The sequence below is a fragment of the Lucilia sericata genome, unplaced genomic scaffold (assembly GCF_015586225.1).
Source record: "Lucilia sericata isolate MDLA Ls3-8-SP2 unplaced genomic scaffold, ASM1558622v1 Contig000135F_arrow, whole genome shotgun sequence".
Taxonomy (NCBI): domain Eukaryota; kingdom Metazoa; phylum Arthropoda; class Insecta; order Diptera; family Calliphoridae; genus Lucilia; species Lucilia sericata.
Window position 1 is genome coordinate 147123 of NW_023994167.1, and position 27194 is coordinate 174316.

Consider the following 27194-nt stretch of genomic DNA (forward strand, 5'->3'; position numbering starts at 1 on the left):
ACTTTCTTTTTTCATACGAGTATGTATAATCGAGTGTGTTTTTGTTCAAGTGCCATCTATGTTGCTCCTTGGTGGTCTACCACACTGTCATTATTACATAAATAATATAAAATACACTTGCACACGACGTATTGTCTCTCTAATCAACTGCCATATTACAATCTATCTTTTTCCACTTTTTTATTTTTTTTTTTATAAAATTTTACATTACGCATGTCGATTTAATTATGCCATCCGTTTGCCTGTATACTTTCTTTCTTACGTCCATTCACAGTCATCCATCTATTAGCCAATATGTATAATATTACGAGTACTTTACTGAAACTGCTATATAGTATTAGTAGAGTACATAGCACTACTTTGCTACTTACTATTCCATTTTTCTTTTGCTCTAATATAAAATTTAATAATGAAAGAAAAAATGTAATAAAAATGGCCTAATAGAATTGCATTTATATTATATAATGTAATTTTCTAATGCCACATCTATTCTAATGTTATTGCTACATTTTTATTTTCTCTACTACAACTACATAGATACTGCTACTTAGTCGTAGTAATATTAGCAACAAGTAGTTGTTTATTATTGTTATTATTGTAGAGAGGACTTATTAAATAGTGCACTTAGCATCTGGTTATAAATATTTTTGTTAGACATTATAGTAGATATAGATGTGGCTGCTGCTTGGCCGTTTGACTGTTACAAGTGGTTGTTCGTTCGTTGGTTTGTCAACATGGTTGGCATTCATAATACACCCTCTTTCATTGTTGTAATGTCAGTCAGTCTGTTGCATGAATTAAAAACAAAAAACACTTTTTCATTGCAATTTTTTCTACTTTGTCTCTAATTGTATTTCCGTTTGTTCTAGTTTTAATTACTAGACACATAATTATTTTAACTAATTCTTGTTATGGCCACTAGTTTAAATTAAATATGTATTAACATATTTCTTTATAAACTAGTTCTATGATATTCTAATTTATTGGATTAAGTAAAAATTAATATTTATGAGAAAAAATAGATTATCTACTTATTTAATAACATTGAAAACATGAAGATTTGAAAATATTTAGGGAAAGGGAACTTTTTCAACAATTGGAATTCAAACCAGGCATGAAAAATTACATACTAAAAAAAGTACTTTTTGATATTGAAAAATACCGCGGTACAAACATTACATTTTCGGTTCTTTTTCTAACTTATAAAATTGTTTATGTAGTCTAGTCTATAGTCTAGTCTATAGTCTAGTCTATAGTCTAGTCTATAGTCTAGTCTATAGTCTAGTCTATAGTCTAGTCTATAGTCTAGTCTATAGTCTAGTCTATAGTATAGTCTATAGTCTAGTCTATAGTCTAGTCTATAGTCTAGTCTATAGTCTAGTCTATAGTCTAGTCTATAGTAGTCTATAGTCTAGTCTAGTCTAGTCTATAGTCTAGTCTATAGTCTAGTCTATAGTCTAGTCTATAGTCTAGTCTATAGTCTAGTCTATAGTCTAGTCTATAGTCTAGTCTATAGTCTAGTCTATAGTCTAGTCTATAGTCTAGTCTATAGTCTAGTCTATAGTCTAGTCTATAGTCTAGTCTATAGTCTAGTCTATAGTCTAGTCTATAGTCTAGTCTATAGTCTAGTCTATAGTCTAGTCTATAGTCTAGTCTATAGTCTAGTCTATAGTCTAGTCTATAGTCTAGTCTATAGTCTAGTCTATAGTCTAGTCTATAGTCTAGTCTATAGTCTAGTCTATAGTCTAGTCTATAGTCTAGTCTATAGTCTAGTCTATAGTCTAGTCTATAGTCTAGTCTATAGTCTAGTCTATAGTCTAGTCTATAGTCTAGTCTATAGTCTAGTCTATAGTCTAGTCTATAGTCTAGTCTATAGTCTAGTCTATAGTCTAGTCTATAGTCTAGTCTATAGTCTAGTCTATAGTCTAGTCTATAGTCTAGTCTATAGTCTAGTCTATAGTCTAGTCTATAGTCTAGTCCTATAGTCTAGTCTATAGTCTAGTCTATAGTCTAGTCTATAGTCTAGTCTATAGTCTAGTCTATAGTCTAGTCTATAGTCTAGTCTATAGTCTAGTCTATAGTCTAGTCTATAGTCTAGTCTATAGTCTAGTCTATAGTCTAGTCTATAGTCTAGTCTATAGTCTAGTCTATAGTCTAGTCTATAGTCTAGTCTATAGTCTAGTCTATAGTCTAGTCTATAGTCTAGTCTATAGTCTAGTCTATAGTCTAGTCTATAGTCTAGTCTATAGTCTAGTCTATAGTCTAGTCTATAGTCTAGTCTATAGTCTAGTCTATAGTCTAGTCTATAGTCTAGTCTATAGTCTAGTCTATAGTCTAGTCTATAGTCTAGTCTATAGTCTAGTCTATAGTCTACTCTATAGTCTAGTCTATAGTCTAGTCTATAGTCTAGTCTATAGTCTAGTCTAAAGTCTAGTCTATAGTCTAGTCTATAGTCTAGTCTATAGTCTAGTCTATAGTCTAGTCTATAGTCTAGTCTATAGTCTAGTCTATAGTCTAGTCTATAGTCTAGTCTATAGTCTAGTCTATAGTCTAGTCTATAGTCTAGTCTAGTCTAGTCTATAGTCTAGTCTATAGTCTAGTCTATAGTCTAGTCTATAGTCTAGTCTATAGTCTAGTCTATAGTCTAGTCTATAGTCTAGTCATACTCTAGTCTATAGTCTAGTCTATAGTCTAGTCTATAGTCTAGTCTATAGTCTAGTCTATAGTCTAGTCTATAGTCTAGTCTATAGTCTAGTCTATAGTCTAGTCTATAGTCTAGTCTAAAGTCTAGTCTAAAGTCTAGTCTATAGTCTAATCTATAGTCTAGTCTATAGTCTAGTCTATAGTCTAGACTATTGTCCAGTCTATAGTCCAGACTATTGTCCATGCTATAGTCCAGACTATAGTCTAGTCTATAGTCTAGTCTATAGTAATATTGAATCAAATTTCATTTTCAAAATCCCTTCAATACTTACGCCACTATTAAATACTATTTAGTAATTATATTACTATTATTTCTAATAAAATAATTTAAAACCTATTTTTTCTACTACTGCAGACAAAGCAAATCATTATTTGAAAATAACTGCGCATATCTATTGAAAGCTAAAAAACAAAAATATTAAAAAAAACAAATTGAACTGGTACCTTATCAGCTGCTTTTTATCATCTTCCTGATATCATAAATCCAAAAACAAGCCGACCAAAAGAAATATCACATATATATTTTTACAAAAACTACCACAATAATTTGTTTATAATAAAACACTCCTCTAATATGGATATACACTCGTTAAATTACAAATTCAAACAATTTTTATGTTGCACTTTCTAATTTTCAAATTAGCAAACAAATGATGGTAATTGTCGCAAAAAAAATGAGAAAAACAACCATTGACAACATTAATGTCATAAACAAAAAAGAAGAGAAGAAAAATCGCATACTTTGTTTATTTGCAAATAATATTAACAAAATAAATAAATGAATAAATAAATAAAAAACAACATAGATAACTAAATGAAAAGGTTGAGTTGTGTTAATTTAACAACAAAAGATGTTATTTTATTGACAACACTAATGTTGTTTATTAGTTGGTTGATTATTATTGTTCATGTTTTAAACTTATGTGCTAGTATTTGACATGTGTCAAAGTGACAGCTGTCATTGCGGAACATCTGTCAAATAAAGTTCAAACGATTTTTTTTGTTTTAGAATATAAATTTAGAATTTATAATCATAAATTTTTTGCAATTTTGTGAAATTAAACTTTATAAACTTCAATTCAAAGAAGTGAAAATATAATAAATTAATGATTAGTATCACTTAGAGAAATAAGGGATTCTTGTATGTTATTTAAATTGAATATTTTATAAAAATATCTTATAAAAATTTATTGATCATTGAATGCCACTACGTATTTATTATTGCATCCTTTTTAACGAACGTATTTTGTATTTTATATTTAAACATTTATTCGATATTTTTTGCTAAAAGTTGAATGTTGGTATTTACATATGTAATATGATTTGTAAGAAATGCCCTCTTATATGAGTATTGTTAAATTACGACTAGTAGTTGTAATAATAATAATAATTTCAAGTGTTTTTCAACTCTTAATTAAGATTTTGCTGATAGCTACAAAAATATACAGTCAGCACAAAAATTATTCCAACAAAAAAAAAAGAAAAACAAGTTTTCAGAGGCTTTAATAGTTCTAAAATAGTTTTAACTTTTAAAAGTATATCTGGACAATAGTTTTGTCTACAGTCTGAACTATTGTCTAAAGTCGGTACAATGGCGTAATCTGGAGTCTGAACTATTGGCTAGTCTATAGTCTGGACTATAACCTAGTCTATATATACTCTTTTATTTTACATTAGTATAGTCTATAATCTGAAAAGTAGTCTCCTAGACTGTCTATATTATAGTAAATATGACAGAAAGTCAAATCTATTGCCCGAACTATAGTACATAATGTAGTATATATTCCAAAATCTGTTATTCGATTTAATTTTTAAGGGTTCTACTCATTCTTTACACTGTGCTTAAATAACGAACATACATATGTATGTACATATATTAGTAACAGTGGTAGTACACATGTACATATGTATCTAGTAGTTTATAACTTTCAATAGCCCCAAAAACTTTAATATCTATATGAATTATAACAACAACTTGGAAAATTAGTTGTCTTAATATGTCAGAAAACGTAAGAGTGCCACTACTAATATATAGAATTCAGAAGTTTGTCTGGGGTAATGCAATCAAATATTCCAAGAAACTCAATGTTAATCAAATACAACAGTTGAAAAGCATGTTCAGTGTTCCACTCAACTGCAGCAACACAGCGACAGACAGACAACAACAAGTTAATCATTTTGATACGAGTAGTAGTTAGAGCATTTGTTGCCGGGTGCCAGAGTTGAATGTTTTGTTTTGCATTGAATTTGGTCTGGTATGGTTGCTGATTTTGTTTTTGTTTTCTTATTTAACGTTTTCTTTAATATGTCTGCCTGCATGTCTTTCTTTTTTGGTGGTATTCCTACCTTGCTATCACACTGCCTGTTGTCCGCGTCTATCTGTCGAGGATAAGCCAACATATATTTGCATTTGGGTAGGTTAGTTTTATTTATATATTGAAGTTGAAAAACGAAATTGTTAAGTTAGTCATTTAAAAATAAGATTGCAGCTTAAAGCAGAAATGTTTTTATATTTGGGCAATCTATTTGTGTTTGATTTTTGTCGGTCTTTGTCTGTCGGTCTTTCTACATATCTGTCAGTCGCTTTGTGTTTGTCTTGAATGTTATTAATATAGCAAATTCCCCCTTTTTACCTTTTATTTTCACTTGTCTTTATAATTATGGCTGCATTGTTTACCATGAATTGCATTAAATTAAATGAAAGGAAAAAAATAAATTAATGTATTTTTGTTGCATTTCATCAACAAATATTTTTTTTCACTTACTATCATTGATAGTTTACTTAGGGTTTTAAAGGAATTCATTACTTCACTAGTGACGACTTCATATAATCTAGTCTAAAGTCGAGACCGTATATAGTCTAGTTAATAGACTATTATATATCGTATAGTTTGTACTGCCGTCTGAATTATAGTCAAGTTTATAAAATATCAACTACATTTAGTCAAGTCTTTAATAAAGTACCATAGTCTGGATTATAGTCTAGTTTATACATAGTATGTTATATAGGCAAGTCTAAAATCTGATCTATAGATTAATTTATAGTATGTGCTATAATCTATTATATAGTCTGTACTACAGTCTAGTGTATAATCTGGAATATATGTATTCTAGTATTAAACGTGGAGTGTAGCCTAGTCTAGTAACTCTAGTATAATCTACATTTGAAATCAGTCTATAGTCGACACTGTGGTCTATAATCGTGACTATATATAGTATAAGTTCAACGATTTAATACTGTTATAACTCTGACTGAATATCAAAACTAAACTAATCAAGACAACAACCCATTTACCCATATTTATCTAGCGAGTATTTCTTTACCACCACATATTTGTTTGTCAGAAATGTATGTTTTGGTTGCATTTACAAAAGGCACTGACAGACAAACAACAACAAAAAAATTACAAACACAAAAATGCAATGAAATAAAATCAACAAGTGTTTTATAATTTCAGCATTGTTATTTATTCATTATTTTTTTTCAATTCATTTTATTTTTTTTCTTTTTCATAATTAATGTGTACTCATCTACATAACCGCCACTGACTTTGGCCGCCTATTGTTGTTGTTTTTATTTGTTGCTGTCGCGGTTTATGCTAATTTATGTAACACTTTATTATTGTTGAAACTATTTTTTTTCACCATATTCCATATATAAACATATATTTACATTTAAACACTTTTATTTGTATTAACAATCGAAAGGGCGTTACGCATCGTCAATAATTTTAAACTCACAAAAAACGTTATTCTGCTGCTCATGTGGAAATTATTAAAGTTAATGCCATTAGTGCGGGTTGTGCATTTAAAAATACCTTAAAGTTCCCATAATGCATTTTATTTTATGTTTGACTTAAATGGTTTAAATGCGCAATAAAATCAATTTAAGTACCAAAATTTCGATTTTTAATTGATTTTAATGTTGCATATTTTTAAGGTTTAATGCGCTTCTTTTTCGTGTAAACAATAAATTTAAGATTTCAAGCTTGAATACTTTTACTTTTATTATTTTGAAAAATTGGTAATATTTTATTATGTTCATTAAGGTTTTTTGTTGAGGTTATATTAATAAAAATATTGACTAGTTATAAAAAAAAACTATAATTAATATACAGCACGCCATAAAATAGATTTTTTCAAAACAAGTAAGAGTACTAAATTTTGGTATATCCCAGTAAAGAATTTAGCTTCTTTTTGAGACTCTTAAGGAAATGCATTGAAAAAATCATTTATATTATGATTCCGAAATAGTTGTCCGATATTAAAACAATTATGCCAATTTTGCATAGAATGCACTATAGTCCAGAATATAAACTAGTTTAAAATAAAGTCTAGAGTATATCCCAGTCAATAGGCAAGGTCCGGACTACACATTATAATATAGTACAAACTATAGACTATTTAATATACAATCTAAACTATATTCCAGACTATAGACTAGAATATTGTCCAGGCTTGAGATAAGACTGTAGTTCAGATAGACTATAGACTAGACTATAGACTAGACTATAGACTAGACTGTAGACTAGACTATAGACTAGACTATAGACTAGACTATAGACTAGACTATAGACTAGACTATAGACTAGACTATAGACTAGACTATAGACTAGACTATAGACTAGACTATAGACTAGACTACAGACTAGACTATAGACTAGACTATAGACTAGACTATAGACTAGACTATAGACTAGACTATAGACTAGACTATAGACTAGACTATAGACTAGACTATAGATTACACTAGACTATAGATTACACTAGACTATAGATTACACTAGACTATAGATTACACTGACTAATAGACGACTAGACTATAGACTAGACTATAGACTAGACTATAGACTAGACTATAGACTAGACTATAGACTAGACTATAGACTAGACTATAGACTAGACTATAGACTAGACTATAGACTAGACTATAGACTAGACTATAGACTAGACTATAGACTAGACTATAGACTAGACTATAGGCTAGCCTATAGACTAGACTATAGACTAGACTATAGACTAGACTATAGACTAGATTATAGACTAGATTAGACTAGACTATAGACTAGACTAGACTAGACTATAGACTAGACTATAGACTAGACTATAGACTAGACTATAGACTAGACTATAGACTAGACTATAGACTAGACTATAGACTAGACTATAGACTAGACTATAGACTAGACTATAGACTAGACTATAGACTAGACTATAGACTAGACTATAGACTAGACTATAGACTAGACTATAGACTAGACTATAGACTAGACTATAGACTAGACTATAGCCTAGACTATAGACTAGACTATAGACTGACTATAGACTAGACATGACTATATATAGACTAGACTATAGACTAGACTATAGACTAGACTATAACTAACTATAGACTAGACTATAGACTAGACTATAGACTATAGACTAGACTATAGACTAGACTATAGATAGACTAGATTGACTATAGACTAGACTAGACTAGACTATAGATTAGACTAGACTATAGATAGACTGACTATAGACTGACTAGACTATAGACTATAGACTATAGACTAGACTATAGACTAGACTATCGACTAGACTATAGACTAGACTATAGACTATACTAGACAACTATAACTAGCTATAGACAGACTATAGACTACTATAGACTAGACTATAGACTAGACTATAGACTAGACTATAGACTAGACTAGACTATAGACTAGACAGACTATAGACTAGACTATAGACTAATATAACTAGACTATAGACTATAGACTAGACTATAGACTAGACTATAGACTAGACTATAGACTAGACTATAGACTAGACTATAGACTAGACTATAGACTAGACTATAGACTAGACTATAGACTAGACTATAGACTAGACTATACTAGACTATAGACTAGACTATAGACTAGACTATAGACTAGACTATAGACTAGACTATAGACTAGACTATAGACTAGACTATAGACTAGACTATAGACTAGACTATAGACTAGACTATAGACTAGACTATAGACTAGACTATAGACTAGACTATAGACTAGACTATAGACTAGACTATAGACTAGACTATAGACTAGACTATAGACTAGACTATAGACTAGACTATAGACTAGACTATAGACTAGACTATAGACTAGACTAGACTAAGACTAGACTATAGACTAGACTATAGACTAGACTATAGACTAGACTATAGACTAGACTATAGACTAGACTATAGACTAGACTATAGACTAGACTATAGACTAGACTATAGACTAGACTATAGACTAGACTATAGACTAGACTATAGACTAGACTATAGACTAGACTATAGACTAGACTATAAGACTAGACTATAGACTAGACTATAGACTAGACTACACTATAGACTAGCTAGACTATAGACTAGACTATAGACTAGACTATAGACTAGACTATTTTTGATCCATTTTTCGATTTTAACTTTTAAAAGCTATTTTGGTCAATATTGATTAATGTGAGCGTATCTTAAACTATTTAAGAGTTTTAACTTTAGTTAAAAACATAAGATTTTTTTACAAACAAAAGTTCTTCACATTATTTTGTTTTCCATAACACTTTTGAACATTAATTTCAAAAATCCCACGTCAAAATTATTATCCTAAAAAAAAGAGTAATTCATAAATTTACTCTCTCACAAATATCCATACGTCATGATCATAACACATAATACAATTTAGTTTTTTATAAATCCATTTTTTAAGAAATAATTTGCATACTTGTATGATAAAAAAAATATAAACATATTTACATACAAACATAATTGTTTTTGAAATATTTGCGCGTAACTTTTGAATGACAACCATTTATGATGAAAAATACGATTGAAAACAATAAACAATATTTATGTCTTCTCTTAATTAGTAAGTACAACCAGACAGAGAAGTTGAGAAAGAGACGGGGAACAGAGAATCGGTCATATTGTCTATAATAAGCGTCAATATTTCTGTTGATTTCACAAAAGAATTCGAATGCAAATTAAATCATATTTCGACAAACAACAATACAAACTTATCGATTGATTTTACGTACCTACATACGAACATATCAGATCGAGGTACATTTAATATGACATACATAAATGTGATTTGAATATTAAAATCTAAATAAATTAAAAACAAGCAACAAAGTTAGACTCAAGATGACTGATATGGTTATAAACGTAATCCATAATTCCTGACACATAACATAAATATACACACAACAAACCTATTAGGAGACCATTATGGACACACTTCACTCATTCGCTGGATTTGATCTATACCCAACGACTGACTATAGTTTTATTATATACGTTTCGTTTTTTTTTTTTTTCATATTCTTTTATTTTGTTCGTTTTGGCGGACAATAATTTTTGTTTATTTTTTATATATGTATATTACATATTTATATGCACACTATTGTTGTTGTTAAGGTGGTTTAAGCCACGTTAGCACGAGCCAAAGGAAAATAAATAAAACTTAACGTACTTTTAAGTGTCTAGTCTAGTTATTATGAAAATTAACCCTTTGTGGTGCTTAATATGTATTATTATTATTTGTGTTTTTAGATATTAGTCGCTTATAAACGATAGTTAGTCCAGACTATGTACGAGACTAACGATAATCTAGACTATAGTCCAGGTTATAACGTGACGATATAGTCCAGACTATTGGAGACTGTAATTCAGAATATACGAAAAACTTATCCAAACTAAATTACACATTAGTCTATGATTATGGACGAAACTATAGTCAACAGTATAGATGAATATGTAGTACAGAATTTAGATGAAATTATATATAGACCAGTCTATGGACGAAACTATAGGCTAGATAGCCGATAATATAGAAAATACTAGAGTCTAAACTATTGTCCAGATTCATAGTCTATATTTCAGACTATAAACGAGTCTATAATCCCAGACTGTAAACGTTACTGTAGTCCCGACTATACTATATAGACTATAGACGAGATTATAATCCAGACTATAGTATATATTGTCCATCTATAGTAAAGCCTATAGACTCAGTAAAAACCTCAAGTTCAGACTATAGACGGGTCTATATCCAGACTATAGTATACAGAAAATCCAGTTACAGATTGAGCGCCAATGGGTTAACTAAGAGAGTGACTTCAGTGCTGCTCAATTATTGAGTACAGCTTTTAAATACAAATTGTTTTTTACTCACTTTTTGGTTGGTGGTGACACTATGCCAAAACGTCAACTGAAAGTCTTTCGCATTGTTTTTGTTTTTTTTTTTTTTTTTATAGAATGGAAAGAAAATCTACGCGCATTGACAACAATTCATTTTTCGCCAGCATGACAGTTGTTGTCCGTCAATCGGGCGGACAAATATTGTCGCCGCCGTATTATTTCTTTTATTTTGTACCAAAGTGTTTGTTGTATTTTTTTGTTTCTTTAGTTTAATATCGCTGGAAATTGATCAGTTGTCGCTTTAAGACAATTCTTTTTTTTATATAGTTTTCTGTTTTAATTTCTTTAGAGTTTAAAAGACAAATGAGTGTCGTTTGTTGTTTGTTTGAGTTGATGTTTTGTTTGTTCGTTTTGTTTGTTATTTGTTACCAATGTCCAGTGTATTTGAGAGTGATATCAAGACATCATTTATCAGCTACCTCAAAAAAACCTCAAACTCTTTAAACCACTTCTCGCGAAAAAATAAGTCGCCTTTCGTTTTCACTATTCTTTTCGATTATGAGTGTTTGAACATAAATAACAACAACAAAAGTTGTAGATACTTTGTTGCTTTAAGATGTGATTTGTTTTTTTTTTTTTGCCGGTTGAAAAGTTTTTAACAAATTTACACTTTCGTTTTTCTCAATCAATTAAATAAATTTTAAGAAAAAATAAATAATATATGTATCTAGAAACCACTCCCAGTTAAAATTTTCTTTTTTTTTCCATAACTAAAACAAACAGTAATGGGCATTTGCTTAAGTTTATTTTAAACAAATTATTATTTTAATTACCTAATCAAACTTTCTAAATTGACAAAAATAATATAAATGAAAACGTGTAAAAATTATATGAACCTTAAAGCGAAAACCTAAATTTTTAACAATGATCATCCGATATATGTAAAAATGTGTATTAATAAATGATGAATAGTTTTTAACAAAAAATGTTTATAATATACTGAAATTTAAAAATATTGCGAGAATAGTCATTATCGCCAACACTTCATGCTTTTAAGTTTTGTTCTACGTCTAATTAAGCAAAATATTGTTTGTGTTATACGCTTGGAATTATAAATACATGTTATACTTAAAAGGAGTTACAACAAAAAGTTTATTATTGTTGCTATATTTATACATAAAGTCATACAATGAAACTTTTGTTTAATATTTTTTAAACATTTGTCTTTCTTTTGCACTCGATCTAAAATCTAAAAAATATCAAAAGTTGTCGAAAGTCGAAACCCATAGAACCCATACATTTCTAAAGGATGAGCAGCACTGAATCTGACAAATAAGAATCTATGCATCACATCAGGTTTTCGTGTTATCATGGCATAAAGAGTATAATTTTAATTGATGATAGTTTCATGCATTAGGTTAAAATACATATTTTGAAAAAGAAAGATGATATAACAGAGGTTAAACCTTTATTTTAAAGTCAACAGATTGTACTTTCAGATGACACAATAAATTTTTTAAATAAATATCTCTTCGATGTGTTATAACGTCTTAAATATGAAAAACGTATATTTTGATTTTAAGGACACGTTGTCTTGACAACTTGATGTGATCCCATTTTGCGCAGTTCCATCCTTTAGATATGTATGCTTTGGTCCCTATGTTAAAAATATATTGGACCGTGTAATCTCTTAACACAATGAATTACCGACCGTAGACTATAAAGTATCATTTTAATATCCAACAACGATCTAGCATCGTTCTTTTGTATTTTTAAAGTATAATAGGATCCAGAGGAGAGAAAATTTACCCGAAATATCCTCTGTTGATCAGAAATGTTGAAAATTAGACAAATCGGTCATAATTGTTCCACAAAATATCCGGCCATTGTTCAAAAATAAGAAAATATTACTCCAATTAAGAAAGGAATCCCTTAAACGTATATCGATCACTGTATTTTATTATTCAAGTGTATGATTTTTTGTTTTAGTCGCGTGCTTAAATGTTTTAAAGTTTTTTTTTTATTATTATTTCTTTTTATTTTTTTCATTTTTTTGTAACATACATAGATTTGTGTATCTGTGTGAAAAGGTGTTTGTATTTATTTAGTTTTTTTCATTTATTATAAATGGCAAAAACTAACGTTAAATTGAATATTTACTACTTACACTTGAAAAAAAATTAAAAAAAAAAGTAGAAACGACAAACAAATAGAAATATTTAACAAACAACCACATCAACCAACCGCACAAATACAAAATTTTAAAAATAACAGAAATAACAGTGACAGTAACAGTAACGATGAGTCCATTCGATGCGGTTTTAAATTGCTTTTGTCATATGTGCCATTTACCATGTCGAAGGTGGGAATAAATTTTGGTTTATTTTATAATAAATTTTATTTTTATGTATTTTTTAAGTTTTTTTTTCTCTCTTTTTAAATTGAGTTTATGAATCATATGCAAGATTTAATGATATATCTAAGTGTGGCTTTTTTGCTATTTTAACTATGTATATAAAGTGGTTTTAATATATGACTATAAATATTCAACAAAAAATATTTATCTACAATAATATTTTTTATTATTAAACATCTATGACAGATTAAAAAAATTTTAAAAGATATTAATTGCAAGTAATTTACATATGGAAGATTTAATGATATTTTTAAGAGTGTTTTTTTTTTTTTTTTTGTCAGCGGTTTTAATATATTTTTATAAATATTAATTTACCAAGAATAATATTTTTATTGAAAATAAACAGAAATTTGTTTAAAAATGGCTAATATCTCATGGTCTAGTGTGCTAAATATTTTGCCCTCAAAAACTCACTTTTGTCGAAATATAAGATAAAGAATAATGTATCATCTAATCCATCAATTGATTACAATATTCCAAAATATGTATTTGTGAAAAATACAAAGAATTTTTTTAATTTATAAAAAAGTTTTCCGATTTTATTCTTACAATAAATTTATATTTACTTTTCTTATTAAATTACAGTTCTCCACCAGCAAATCTAACAGTATTAACCCGCCAACAACAATTGCAACAGCAACAAAACGCTGCCGCATTTTATGCTTCAAATGCCGCTGTTGACACCAGCGATTTAATGATACGCTTACGTGAATCCATTAAACAAAAAGAAGAATTCCTTAAATCACCATTACCAAATGTTCATCAACAGCACAGTAACTCGCAACATCAACAACACCAACAGCAGCAACAACAACACTTTTTTCCCAATACCCCACCATCGGGCAGTCCACAATTGTCTATGATTTCAACGTCATCGACATCAGTGGGTTCATCAGGTTTAGGTGGTGCTATCATTCGTAATAATGAAGCTACCGCTCGAGGACAAGTGCGCACATTAGTTAAACAACCCTTGTCTGCAACATCATCATCGTCTAGTACAAGAGAATTATTGACAGCAAGCTGTGATATGCATTACGCACCGAATTTAGGTTCTAGTACAAGTGGAGTTGGATCAGGATTAGTAGGAGTAGGTGGTGGAGCTAGTGGTATGACAACGTATGGAACCTCTGGTACACCATCGGTGTTGTCGCGTGGTGGTCATCTACAACAGCAAAGATCTTCAGCCACTTCTTCAGCAACAAATGGTAGTAGTTCAGTAGTTTCAACATTACGTGATAAATATCACCATAAGGATTATGAATTCTTAGAAACCTTACAGGAAACTGGTGTTACTAATAAAGTGTAAGTTAAATTACATACTTACATATATAATTATTTAGAATATTTTGGAATATGTTTTTAATTTCTCATAGGCAAATATTAGAATTTATGTATCTATCTATCTGTCTATCTATCTATCAATCAATCTATCTATCTATCTATCTATCTATCTATCTATCTATCTATCTATCTATATCTATCTATCTACTATCTATCTATCTATCTATCTATCTATCTATCTATCTATCTATCTATCTATCTATCTATCTATCTATCTATCTATCTATCTATATATCTATCTATCTATCTATCTATCTATCTATCTATCTATCTATCTATCTATCTATCTATCTATCTATCTATCTATCTATCTATCTATCTATCTATCTATCTATCTATATCAATCATTTTCTAACTTCCTAAACACATTGTGTAGCTTAATTAAATGTATTTTTTCTTCAACTTTCATTTTAGATTTGAAAGTAAATTGAATTCTCATTTATCCCGAGGTTTTGATCCTTTTAAAACTTTATCCATCAATACAAATACTATTGAATCTACGTCGGCTCCGGGCAATGTTATAATGATGAAAAAACCGGGTGTTTTATATGATTCACTGCAGCATCATCCGTTGGCACAAATGCAGGTGCAACAACAGCAGCCGCAGCAACAACAACAACACCATATGCCACAGCAACATCATCAAGTATATCAACAAACAACGGCGCCAAAGATGACAATAATACCCATTGCAGTTGATGCAGCATTAAAATCATCATCATCAACAACACCAGCAAGCACAACAATACCAACAACAACAACAACAACAAATCAAGCCTCGACGTCTACCGTCGATGGACATCGGTATAGTCGTATGGAAATTCATAAAGCTAGTTTGGCTACTGCAACAATCGATCATCAGACTAACAGCAGTAAGTTGAAGTTTAAATAAATGAATGTATTTATTTTTAATACACTATATATAAAGCATGGTCTGTACTGTTTTATTGTAAATTGTAAACGATTTGAAATTGGTATAATGTAAAATAAAGGGTCAATAGTATAAAATGTAGAAGAACTATTAAAAAAAGATTTTTGTTATATTGTACGTTTTACAATGACTTTGAAATGATAAAAAAGCAGTTCGAACCATGCTATAAATAGATACATATGTACACATGTATATTCAAAAGTCTCTATATTGCGCAACACAAAACTTCCGGAGACAAAAAAACTACTTCTTTCGTTGATTTGTCAAAATGTTTAAGTTATCTTTGGATCATTTGCAAATTTTATATTCCGCAAAGATATATTTTCACAAATTTCAATCAAATATCTAGAAATGATCCATTGTTTTCTACAATAGGTATTTTTTTTTGTCAAAAACTTTACGTCAAAAACTCATATTTGTCCCAACATTTTTTTAATCAATATTCATTCATTTTATGTTTGTTATTTTACCTCCAGAGTTTGCTAGTAAATTGACGGATGTTAATGAAAAACCAATATTGGCCGATATAGCCGAAAGCGGTACAAGTAGCACAACTTCAACTAGAGGTAAAATAAAATGAAAAGTTCAATAAAATAAAATAAAATAAAAAAAACTCTTATCAATATAAATATTGATTTATACAACGTTTTTTTATCGTTTTTAGCATCCACAATGACAGACTTAACGGAAATAAACAAATCTTCAGCAACTCCGGTTACGCGACGCTTTAGGCCAATGTCTTCATTTGATGAGCCGAAACATATGCGTCGAATATCATATTTACGTGCAACAAATGATGATTATCACTGTGAAACCTCGTTATCATCGTCATCGGTAACGAACACATCAACCGGCAGTGTAAACGATAGCCTATCGACAAAATCTGCCACGGTATTATCGCAACAAATTGAAGAACATCCGGATCCGATTTATGATGTTGTTAGTGGCGGTGGTGGAGGTGATAGTGGAGCTGCAGACAGTACAAGTGAATCGTTAGATGCGTTGGAAGATTTAAAATTAGAAACATCTTCGCGTAGCAGTCGCAGAACTTCAGTTAATAGTGATATAAGGCACAGGTGAGTTTAAACATCTGAATATCAAAAGAAAATTTAAAATATTTTATATCCAACCTTTTATGTAGTGTTCACATTGATAGTATACCCAGTATTGATATAACAAGTAAGTTTGAAACAAAAGATGTTGCAACCGAAATGGAAATTTTTGAAACAGAAATGGAAATAAAATCAACATGTATTAATGGCAAAGTAAGTAAATCAAACAATAATAAGAATAAAGAGATTATTATAATTAATGTGATATTTCTATATCCAGCGACTTTCTGAATATCGTTCTTGGCGTCAAGTAAAAATCGAGATAAAAGGTGATATATTAAAAATATATCCCAGCCGCAATACAAAATCCGATAATAATGTAAGAATAAACGAAAACGAAAATCAATAAATTAAAAATAAAATCTTATTCTCATTTTCTTCTCGATTGCAGATAATAGAACTCGACATTAGAAATTATAAAATATTCGATGAAACTGATAAAAAGAAATATGTATTTCGTATGCAATCGAAACCCTCACCGATCGCCACTTTGGGCAATGAACTGAATTTAGATGATACGAATGATAAGTTAACATCATCGTCGGGTAGTTCGACAAATGTACCTCAACAGTCATTACAACATACCGATACACAGTATCAACCACATACCGAGATTTTTTTCAAAACTAAAAGCAGTACAGAAATGAGAAGAATATTTGGTTTATTACAATGGAAAAATAGTTTATTAAGTTACGATAACAATGTATGTACTTTTGACATTTAAAGAAACGCTAGAGGCAAGTAATGTAAATTCTATAATCTATTTATTTTAGGATCTTCAAGGTAAACAGCTAGCAGAACCACAAAAAACCGCCGCAACTGCTAGCATGTCTACATCAACATACTGTGATGATAATGTACAACAACAATCAGCGCAACATTTACAAGCAGAACACTCACCGTTAAGTTCGACATCGCGTAGTGAAATAGAAGCTTCAGATTCTGTATCACCAGTAATGAAAACTCGCAAATCATCATCCCACAAAAATATACCCGACAAAGATTTAGGTTCACCTAAGGCCAAAAACTGGAAGGATTTATTATTTCGTCGAGGCGGTGGTAGTAGTAGTAGTGGTGGCCATAACGCTGACCTTTCACCCTCAAATCTTTCTTCATCCTCAAAGACTATTGGTTCTATAGGTGTGCCACTTAAAACATGTCCCATGGTATGTTGAACCCACAAAGCCAAAATTCATTTCATTTAACAATTTTAATTTTCTATTTTGCAGTCCAAAAACAACGAATATGTACCAACTTTAGTTGAAGTATGTACAAATATCGTTGAGACTAAAGGCTTGGGAGTGGTTGGTATATATCGTATACCCGGCAATAAAGCTGCAATATCCGAATTATCCGATCAAGTTAATAAAACTGATTTTTCTTGGGACCGTTGCAATACCGACGTAAGATGGGAGGATGTCAATGTCGTTTCGAGTCTTTTGAAACTATTTATAAGAAGTTTACCCGATGCACTGCTACCAAGTTCCTTTTATAATCATTTTATAGAGGCCGACAAAAAGGCGGGCATGGAACGTTTACGGGAAATAAAACAATTGTTAGAAAACTTACCCCGCTATTCATACGAGACAATGAAACATCTGTTTCGTCACTTGAATAGAGTCAGTAAAAATTGCGACGTCAATTTAATGGAAACAAAAAATTTGGCAATAATATTTGGTCCCTCTATAATACGCACACCCAATGATACATTAGATATAGCCGTAAAGGATATGAAACATCAATGCAGGATTGTGGAGTTGCTATTGACACATGTAAGTTGTAATTATATAAATAAATAAATAAATATAGATAGATAGATAGATAGATAGATAGATAGATAGATAGATAGATAGATAGATAGATAGATAGATATATGGATAGATAGATAGATAGATAGATAGATAGATAGATAGATAGATAGATAGATAGATAGATAGATAGATAGATAGATAGATAGATAGATAGATAGATAGATAGATAGATAGATAGATAGATAGATAGATAGATAGATAGATAGATAGAAATTTGAGTAAATATATAAAAAATGTATAAAAAATATATAAAAATAATTATATCTTATTTTCAGTACGATTACTTTTTTGAAAATGGCAAAACTCCGGACATTGAAGATGTTTGTGGCAATAATTTGGCAGCATCAACATCATCGGCTACCGGTGTAACGGCTGCTCAACAACAGCAAGAGGATCAAACGAACATGTTGTTACACAACATTTCAAAAATCGAACGTTTTAGTGAACGTGAATCTAACTCGAGTCACACGACCTCACGCACATCTCGCTTTATGCCTCAATTAGGGAAAAAGCCCCGTAAGCCTGGTGATAGTAGGGTAAGCGAAATTAAATCTAAATCTTTTCACACATCCACATCCAATTCTATCACCACCAATACCAACATTATTACCAACACAAAACATTCTATTACTACACCTATACTTCTCACCAAGAACACTCTAAAAAATATATGCAAATCAACACCCAATATTTCCACTCTAAATACACGTTCAATTTCAAATCATAATCGTAATGCTTCTAAAGCTTCTTGTGAATCAGCGGTAGCATATCGTCAAAGACGCAAAGCTGTTCCAACCATTTATGATTTTGGTGTAACTTTACGTTTACATTTTCAGTCGACCAGTGCCACCACGACAGCGACTTCCTCCTCGAGTAGCAGTAGTACGACGACGACGGCTACATCAACAAAAAATAAATCGAAGAAAAGTGAAAGTCGTAGTATTTTGGGTCATCGTCATGGCCGTAAGACTAGTTTAGATGAAAAGGATTCGGGCAGTTGCAGTGGCAGCAGTATTGCCAAGGAGACACAACGCAATAGTGTTGACATCTCGATCACATTAACCGATGATGAAAGCAGCAATAGCCGTCTAAGTGATACTGGTAAGTGTTACATTACAACCTTCTTTATATTTATTCTTTTCAAAAAATTCTAAATTACTATATTCAAATTTATGTTCAGTTTTTTAAGCTAATAGAACAATCAAGATATTCTAACTTAACAATTTTGAAATTGAATTAAAAATTTTCATACATAATAGAGATGGGGGTAGTGCACTAATTTTTAACTATCACTAATACCTAATCCTTTGAACAAGTTTTTACGGGAAATCCTTTGAACAAGTTTTGGAATTCAGATGTTTCAACCATTTCTTTTTAAAGCATGAGATGTTGTTGGTGTCCGTCATAGTGTCATCACTACACTACTACTCAATTGAGTTATAGTCAAAAAATAACATCACTAAACAAGTAGGAAAGTATAGTCGGGCATGGCCGACCATATAATACCCTACACCATGAGTATATTTTAAAAATTTAAATTTTTCACAAAGAAACTTTTATGTTGAATTTTACCTTAATTCCAAAGTATTTAAGCAATTTATTGATAAAAAACAAATTTTCTAAATGAGGCTTTATATAGGAGTATAGGTCAAACATGGGCCGATTCTCATTAAATTTGGGAAAAGGATATATTGTTAAATAATAGTTAATTATGTTGAGTTTCATTGCGATACAAATGGTTACAAGTCAGTTTTAGACGTTTAAGACATTTTTTGAAGGGGGGTTCGTATGGGGGCTAGGTCATACGAAAATCTGCAGTGTCATTTATACTTATATAAAACTTATTTGTGCCAATTTTTAGAGAGATAATAGCATATTTGACGTAATTATGGCATAAAAAGCCCAAATCGGGAGGTACGGTTGTATGGGGGCTAGGTGAAATAATGGACCGATTTCAACCATTTTCAATAGGCTTCGTCCTTGTGCATGCTTGGTCCAAATTTCATCAAATTATCTTGAAAAATGCGGCCTGTACCTTGCGCACAAGGTTTACATGGACAGCCAGCCAGCCAGCCAGCCGGACAGACGGACGGACATGTCTTAATCGACTCAAAATGTGATTCTGAGTCGATCGGTATACTTAAAGGTGGGTGTAGGACCAATATTTTTGTGTGTTACAAACATCAGCACAAACGTATAATACCCTCCCCACTATAGTGGTGTAGGGTATAAAAAATATAAATTATAAAGCTTCACTACCACTGAGCTGCTGAAAATAAGTGAAAAATATATTTTTTGAAATATGTAATATTAAGTGCTAGTTAAATATTGATTTAACTAAAAATTTAGTGCACTACCCCCATCTCTGAAACATACATACATGCTTGTTATAAAAAACGTTTTATACCCTTCACCTTCGTGAAAAGGCTATACATATTTATATAAGGTTGTAATTTCTACAATATAATATTCCGACCTCATAAAGTATATGTATTCTGGATCCTTATAGATAGCGGAGTCCATTAAACTGTGTCCGTCTGTTTGATGAAATCAGTTTTTAGAAGATCCTGAGGTCTTCAGGTCCAAATCTTCAATAATTCTGTCAGACATTCTTTCGAGAAGTTATCTTTGAAAATCTGCAAAATCGGTCCATAAATAACTGACATATGAGCAAAAACAACTGGAGGTGGTGAAAATGAAGGTCAGGGTTATCGCATTCTTAAATAAATGCAGTATATCTCTATATCTCATTTAAACTCATTTAAAACCTATAGGTATATACGTAGATCTCCAAAGACAAGCTTAAGCAAAGGGAGTCAGAAGGCTGAAATATGAAAATTCATAGATTTAACACGTAAAATATTTTGATTGCAATTGCTAACCCATTATCTATAAGTGTTTAAACACCTGGTTGACTGTTTATACATATATTAGGCGATTCATCACTAATGTATTACTTTCGTATGACAAAACCAGAGCGAATGAAATCCTGTCAAATTACTTTACGAAATCATATGTACATACATATTATCTAACTATTTAAAGTTAGGTTTTAATCAAAATAAATATTAATTAAATTTTATAATTCAATTTTTTTTTTTAAATGAAGATTTTTTACGAAAAAAGTTTTTTTTTTTGTTAATTTTGAAGATTTTGCAGAAAATTATATGGCAACGCTGTGTGTGTCATGTGTGCAGAACAAAAGAAATGTGTGCAGAACAAGTCTATGCAAAATTTAAAATTGTTGTTTTTTTTACTTTGTTGCGGATATAAAAAAATACAAAAATAAAATTAAATTCTCAAAAATTAATAAAATAAATAAATAAAAAAATAAATTAAAACATACTTGGTGAAAGGTATACATATAAGATTCGGCACAGCCGAATATAGAACTCTGACTTGTTTTTTTTTTAACTTATTCAAGAAAATTTTATGCATTTGTTCTTAATAAATGAAATTTGTCTTTTAGGTTCAATGTCACTGGGTGCTGTTACTGATGCTTTAGAAGATAAACTGAAAATAGTTAAATGTGGCTTTAATTCAAACGAAGAAAATGGTTCCCCAGATTTTCCCATAACGCCACGACGCTACACCATTGGTGAACCACTACTTTTGCATTCTGAAAACATTCCTTATGCCGATGAGTCACCCGAAAGGCATTTTCACAATTTCTATCCTCTCGACAATGTAACGGGAAACAATTTAATGATAAGTCGGTCGTGTGCTTCAACCAATACGCTGATGAATGCTAAAATGAATAATGAAAAACCCACTTCCCTTACAACGGGTTCAACTCTAACAACCACCTATAAAACAACACACAAATTGCAACACTCGGCTACGGCACCTATAAACTCTTCGTTGGGCAGTGTGGGTGGTGGCTTAACGTCTCCTCCTACTGCGGCCTCTACGCCAACTACTAGTGCCCTTAAGGGAAATTTAACAGCCTCTACAGCACGCAATCTATATGCAACTAGCAAAAACTTACGCTTTTCTTCATCCGTTCAAGAACAAAGATGTTCTGAAGACGATTCTGAGGGCTCCACAACCAGTGATCCCAAAGAAGCTTTAGTAATGGCCTCGCCCTCCTTTCTGCTAGATAAATACAATAAAAAACGTAGAGATCATCGACTCTTTCGTTCGGCCTCATTCAATTGTCGTAATTATTCTTCGCGTTATGGTGGCAGCGGCGCTGCAGCAGGTGGTGGCATGGGTTCTAATATACCAACCACTGGCCTAACTAAAGATGAAAAGACTGATATGAATCTAACTAAAAAACGGCAAATACAAAACAAACAAAATCGTTCGATTAAACGAAGGCATACAGTAGGAGGTCCACATGATTATAGTGGTGGAGGCGGTGGCGCAGGTTCAAATAATTGCAATCATCATTGTAAAAATATTAGCAATAATGGATCTAACAACTCAACCGCCTCGAATTCAACAACGGTAGTAAGACGTATACCCTTATCTAGCGCCAATGGTAATATACCCAATAACAACAATAATAATAACAATAACATGCAACACGATGAAGGTGGTAGCAGCAGCAGTACTAGTAATGGCAACAATTCAAGCAGTAGTAATAGTAGTAGCAGCACTAATAATGCGGCCACTGTTAATGTTGCCAATTCGGCGGGAGAACACGTACTTGAAGTGGGCATACGCATTAAGAATATTAATCGTGGTCGCTTTTAAGTCGAACAACAACAATAACATATGAAAAAAACTAAAATACTATAAGGAATAAAATTCCTGGGTGTTAAAACAGATATGGAAATTTTGTGTTAAAGCAAAACCGAGTATGTGACATATTTGGTCAAAACAAACGAGAAACAAGAAAAGCAAAAATATTTATAAAGAAAAAATTAAATTAAACAAAAAAAAAACAAAACCCACCCTCCCAGCTTCTTACATTAAAAAAAATATTAGTTATTATTGAGTACAATCATCATCATCATCATGATATCATAAGTGTTGTTAGAAATAATGCAATAATATCAGAGTTCAAAAGAATTTAAAGTTTTCATTTTAAAAATTTTAACACAGAAGTGAAATTTAAAAATTCCCCAAATAAAATATTTAAATCAACTATTAACAAAAATGGAAATTACCACCATTAGTACTTAAAAAAGTCATATTCATTGTGTGTGTTCCCTTGCGTTTCAAATTGGTATAAAACGAAACTGTAAATGTGCAACAAAATTCCTTAAGAACTCTGATCTATAGCCAATCATCCACACGATAATCATTATTCATCATCTTTTGTATGCTGTTTAAATAACAAGTGTACAAAAAAACAACTAAAGCTAAAGCAAAAATATTATATGGAGAAGAAGAAATATGTTACTTCTGATTAACCAACAAAACACCAATTAGTATGTAAGTAAAAAAAGAAAAATTTAAATTATATAAAAATTCATTGTTGTTAAATTCAATTTCAACATGTACTATATTAGACAGACGTACATAGCTACAAATACATACATATATATATATATTTTGTTTATGTTTTATGTGTACAACAAAAAAGAAACAAGTCAAGTATAAACATTAGGGTCGGCGCAAAACAAGAGTTATTGATGTTTTCTACGATGACCCTATGGAAAAAAATGTACTACAGACGTTGACATCAAAAATAAAATCTTGATTCATGCGTAGATACCGTTTCTTAACATTTTAGCCCTGGAGTCTGGAGTATTTGGTGTCTTCGCTTCGCGCTTGGTTTTTTATATAGGACACTATATAAAACACCTGATGTAATGGAGAAACTCAATGCCAGATTCGGATTTATCCATGCACATTCCTTCGGAAATGTATACCTTGGTAATTTTTTGTTTTTTTTGCCTGTGTGCGACAACAAACACATTTTTCGCAAGCTCACCAAATATTGACGTTATGAACAAAAAGTTTGGGAAATGGTGTCTTAGAATGATTTAAACTTTCATTTTCGGCGGAAACGTCAGTAACTTCCCTTATGTGGCCACTCAAATAGACATTAGGGGTGATATTTTTAACAAAAATTAATGTCTAATTCAATCTTCAAAAGACTTAGATTTTGTTTTTGTGTTGCCTTCATATCTCCAACACACCAAATATTCTCAGAAGTATAACAATTTTAAGAAACATTCATTTAAAATAAAAATTAAACTTAAATTTTTATTAAAAACATCTGCAACTTTTGTTTGCGTTCCGCCCTAATAAACATGTGTAGTATTAGCAATCATTTACACAAATCAATATTTAAAAGAAATTATAATTATAATAATATTTATAGAATTACAAAACGAAGTTACATAAACTTATATATTTAGAAGAAAAAATGAAACATTCAAGCATAAACAAGTGTAACTAAGCAAAAAAGAAAAAAGAAACGCACTTAATTATTTTACTTTTTAAAAATATTTTGAAACCAAAAATTCTTTACTGTTTTCCCCCAATTTGGCCACGCCAACACTATTTTATCCCCCTTAAATTTTAATAGTTCTATTAGGTTTTTATAACTAATTTGTATAAAGTAGTTTATTTTATTTTAAAAATATATATTTTTACATGCTTATGTAAGTACTTTTTTAATATTTTATTTGTAAAAAGTTATTTTTAGCAACATAAGTTTTAAATAGAGAGACTTTTTATTACAATGTTAATAATTTTTTTTGTTGTTTTTTTATTATTTTAAATTTGATGAAAAAAAAATCATCGAATGTCTTGGTGAGAACCAACATCTCTACAGCATAGGTTCCTATAATTATCATTAACTTTCTGAGGATGAGGGTCAATTATTATTATGATCCAAATAAATTTAGAAAGTGAAAACTTCTTTGCTCCTACTAGTTTTGAAATTGTTTGTTTTCTTCAGTCAAATAAAGTTATACAATTTTTTTAATCAGTATTTCATTATTATAGTAAAAAAGTAATCCAATGTTTATAAAAAAATACTATTTACATGTTATATTCAGTTTTTTTATTTAAATGACAAATTTAGAAATCTTAATTTAAAATATTCTGTCAGGTTTTAAACATTCACATACCTCTTCAGAAAGTATGAATGTATATATATATAACTTACATATGAAGGACCTATTCGAAAATTAAAGTTTCCAAGACTATTTCCCCTGTATATTTTTCTATATTATTTCATAGTTAGTATTTTTAGTTAATTTTGTAAAATTAAACAAATTTTTTATATGATCTTTTTTACAAAGAATTTTTTCTTGTAACGAAAACAAAATGAACGTTCAACGCATAATTTTAAAAAAAGTATTTGTTTTTTATTTATTTACAATATTGAAACATTTCTATACAAATGTTTAGTTTATTTTAGTCTTCTAATAAAGTAAAAAGAAAAGGAAAAATAAAAAAGAAGAAACAAAACCTTATGTTGCTATTTTATATGTAAATGTTTTTTTTTTTTTTTTTGTATAAATTTTTTAAGCAAAAATTAAGTTTTAAAAAAGTAAAAAAAAGTTTTGAGTGTTATAAGCAAAAAAAGAAAACAAAATAATAATTAAAGTAAAAACAAGAACAAGTTTTTGTTAGATATGAATTTAGTTATGAAGTGCAGGTGTATATGTATTACATACGTTGCTGATTGTTGATTTTTAGCATTATTTTTTTGTAATTTAATTTAATTTTTATAATATAAGTTTAAAACAAAAGTGTAAAATGCACTTTAAAATCAGAAATTATTGCGTATTAAAATCATATTTTTATTGTAAATTTAAATATAAATATATATTAAATTATTAAAATATCAACCTTAAGCCGGAAATAAAAAAACAACTGCAACAAAAGCTTAATATTCGAAATGTTTAATAATATTCAAAACAATTACTGTCAACATTTAAATATTTTGCTAAATAATAATAAAAAAAACATTCAGACAATTCTATAATAGTATCAAACAAATTTGTTCAAAATATTATTTGTACAAATTTGGCTTGAATTTATACCTACATACATAAGAACGTAAAATACAACAACAATCCCATATTTTAATAATATTAATTAAAAATACCATATAATAATTTTGTGTATCAATTATAATTAAAAACAAAATAAAACAAACCACACAAAAAAATAAATACAGCATGTATGAAAAATTTCATCATTATTGTAATAAATACACCGAAAAATTTAGAACTAAAAACAAAAAATAAATATATATATACAACAATTTAAAAAAAATCATTTATTTTAATATATTTAACAATATTTTAATACATTTATTCCCCTTCTTTCTCTAATGGTGAGTAAAAGTGTATTAAAAACAATTAAAATTAGCGCCTAAAAGTATGCTTTATAAATTTTTAATAACATAAATTTAGCGCCATCTATTGTTTCGATTAGACTTGTTTCGTTTTTCAAAAAATCGAGTTTCTCAGTCTGGCAGCACTGCCACGAATTTTGGATGCCACTAAGCCAGTGTTGCCACCCGTCAAGAAAGTTGTTATGACAAAAACCAGTGTTGCCACCCGGATTTTAGTGGGGTCGAAAATTTGCGGTTGTGTTGCCAGACTGAGAAATTCGATTTTTTGAAAAACGAAACAGCTCTAGTCGAAACAATAGATGGCGCTAATTTTATACTAATAAAAAATTGCAAAGCATACTTTTAGGCGCTAAATTTAATTGCATTTTTAAACGTATTTTCTTCATTTTTCTCTTAACTTAATTGCAAAAATATTCTGTTTTTAATAATAAAACATAATTTCTTTTAATTTATTAA

At 29.9% G+C, this 27194-nt stretch overlaps 1 protein-coding gene across 4 annotated transcripts in view; it reads left to right on the forward strand.

Annotated features, from left to right (window-relative positions):
• LOC119601012 (rho GTPase-activating protein 21) overlaps positions 1–23864 on the forward strand; it is a 56611-nt gene extending 32747 nt beyond the window's left edge. The window contains exons 4-15 of one of the 4 annotated variants that reach the window (XM_037951636.1): positions 13860–14576; positions 15030–15487; positions 16023–16112; positions 16211–16622; positions 16688–16811; positions 16879–16977; positions 17050–17361; positions 17432–17824; positions 17888–18430; positions 18745–19005; positions 19306–19570; positions 21939–23864. In XM_037951636.1, coding sequence (XP_037807564.1) covers positions 13860–14576; positions 15030–15487; positions 16023–16112; positions 16211–16622; positions 16688–16811; positions 16879–16977; positions 17050–17361; positions 17432–17824; positions 17888–18430; positions 18745–19005; positions 19306–19570; positions 21939–23167 — 4903 coding nt within the window. In that variant the 3' untranslated portion in view covers positions 23168–23864. Of the gene's footprint in view, positions 1–13138; positions 13221–13859; positions 14577–15029; positions 15488–16022; positions 16113–16210; positions 16623–16687; positions 16812–16878; positions 16978–17049; positions 17362–17431; positions 17825–17887; positions 18431–18744; positions 19571–21938 lie in introns of those variants that run through there. The other 3 variants (XM_037951637.1, XM_037951634.1, XM_037951635.1) reach the window with 3 other exon arrangements.
• The last annotated feature ends 3330 nt before the right edge of the window (positions 23865–27194 follow it).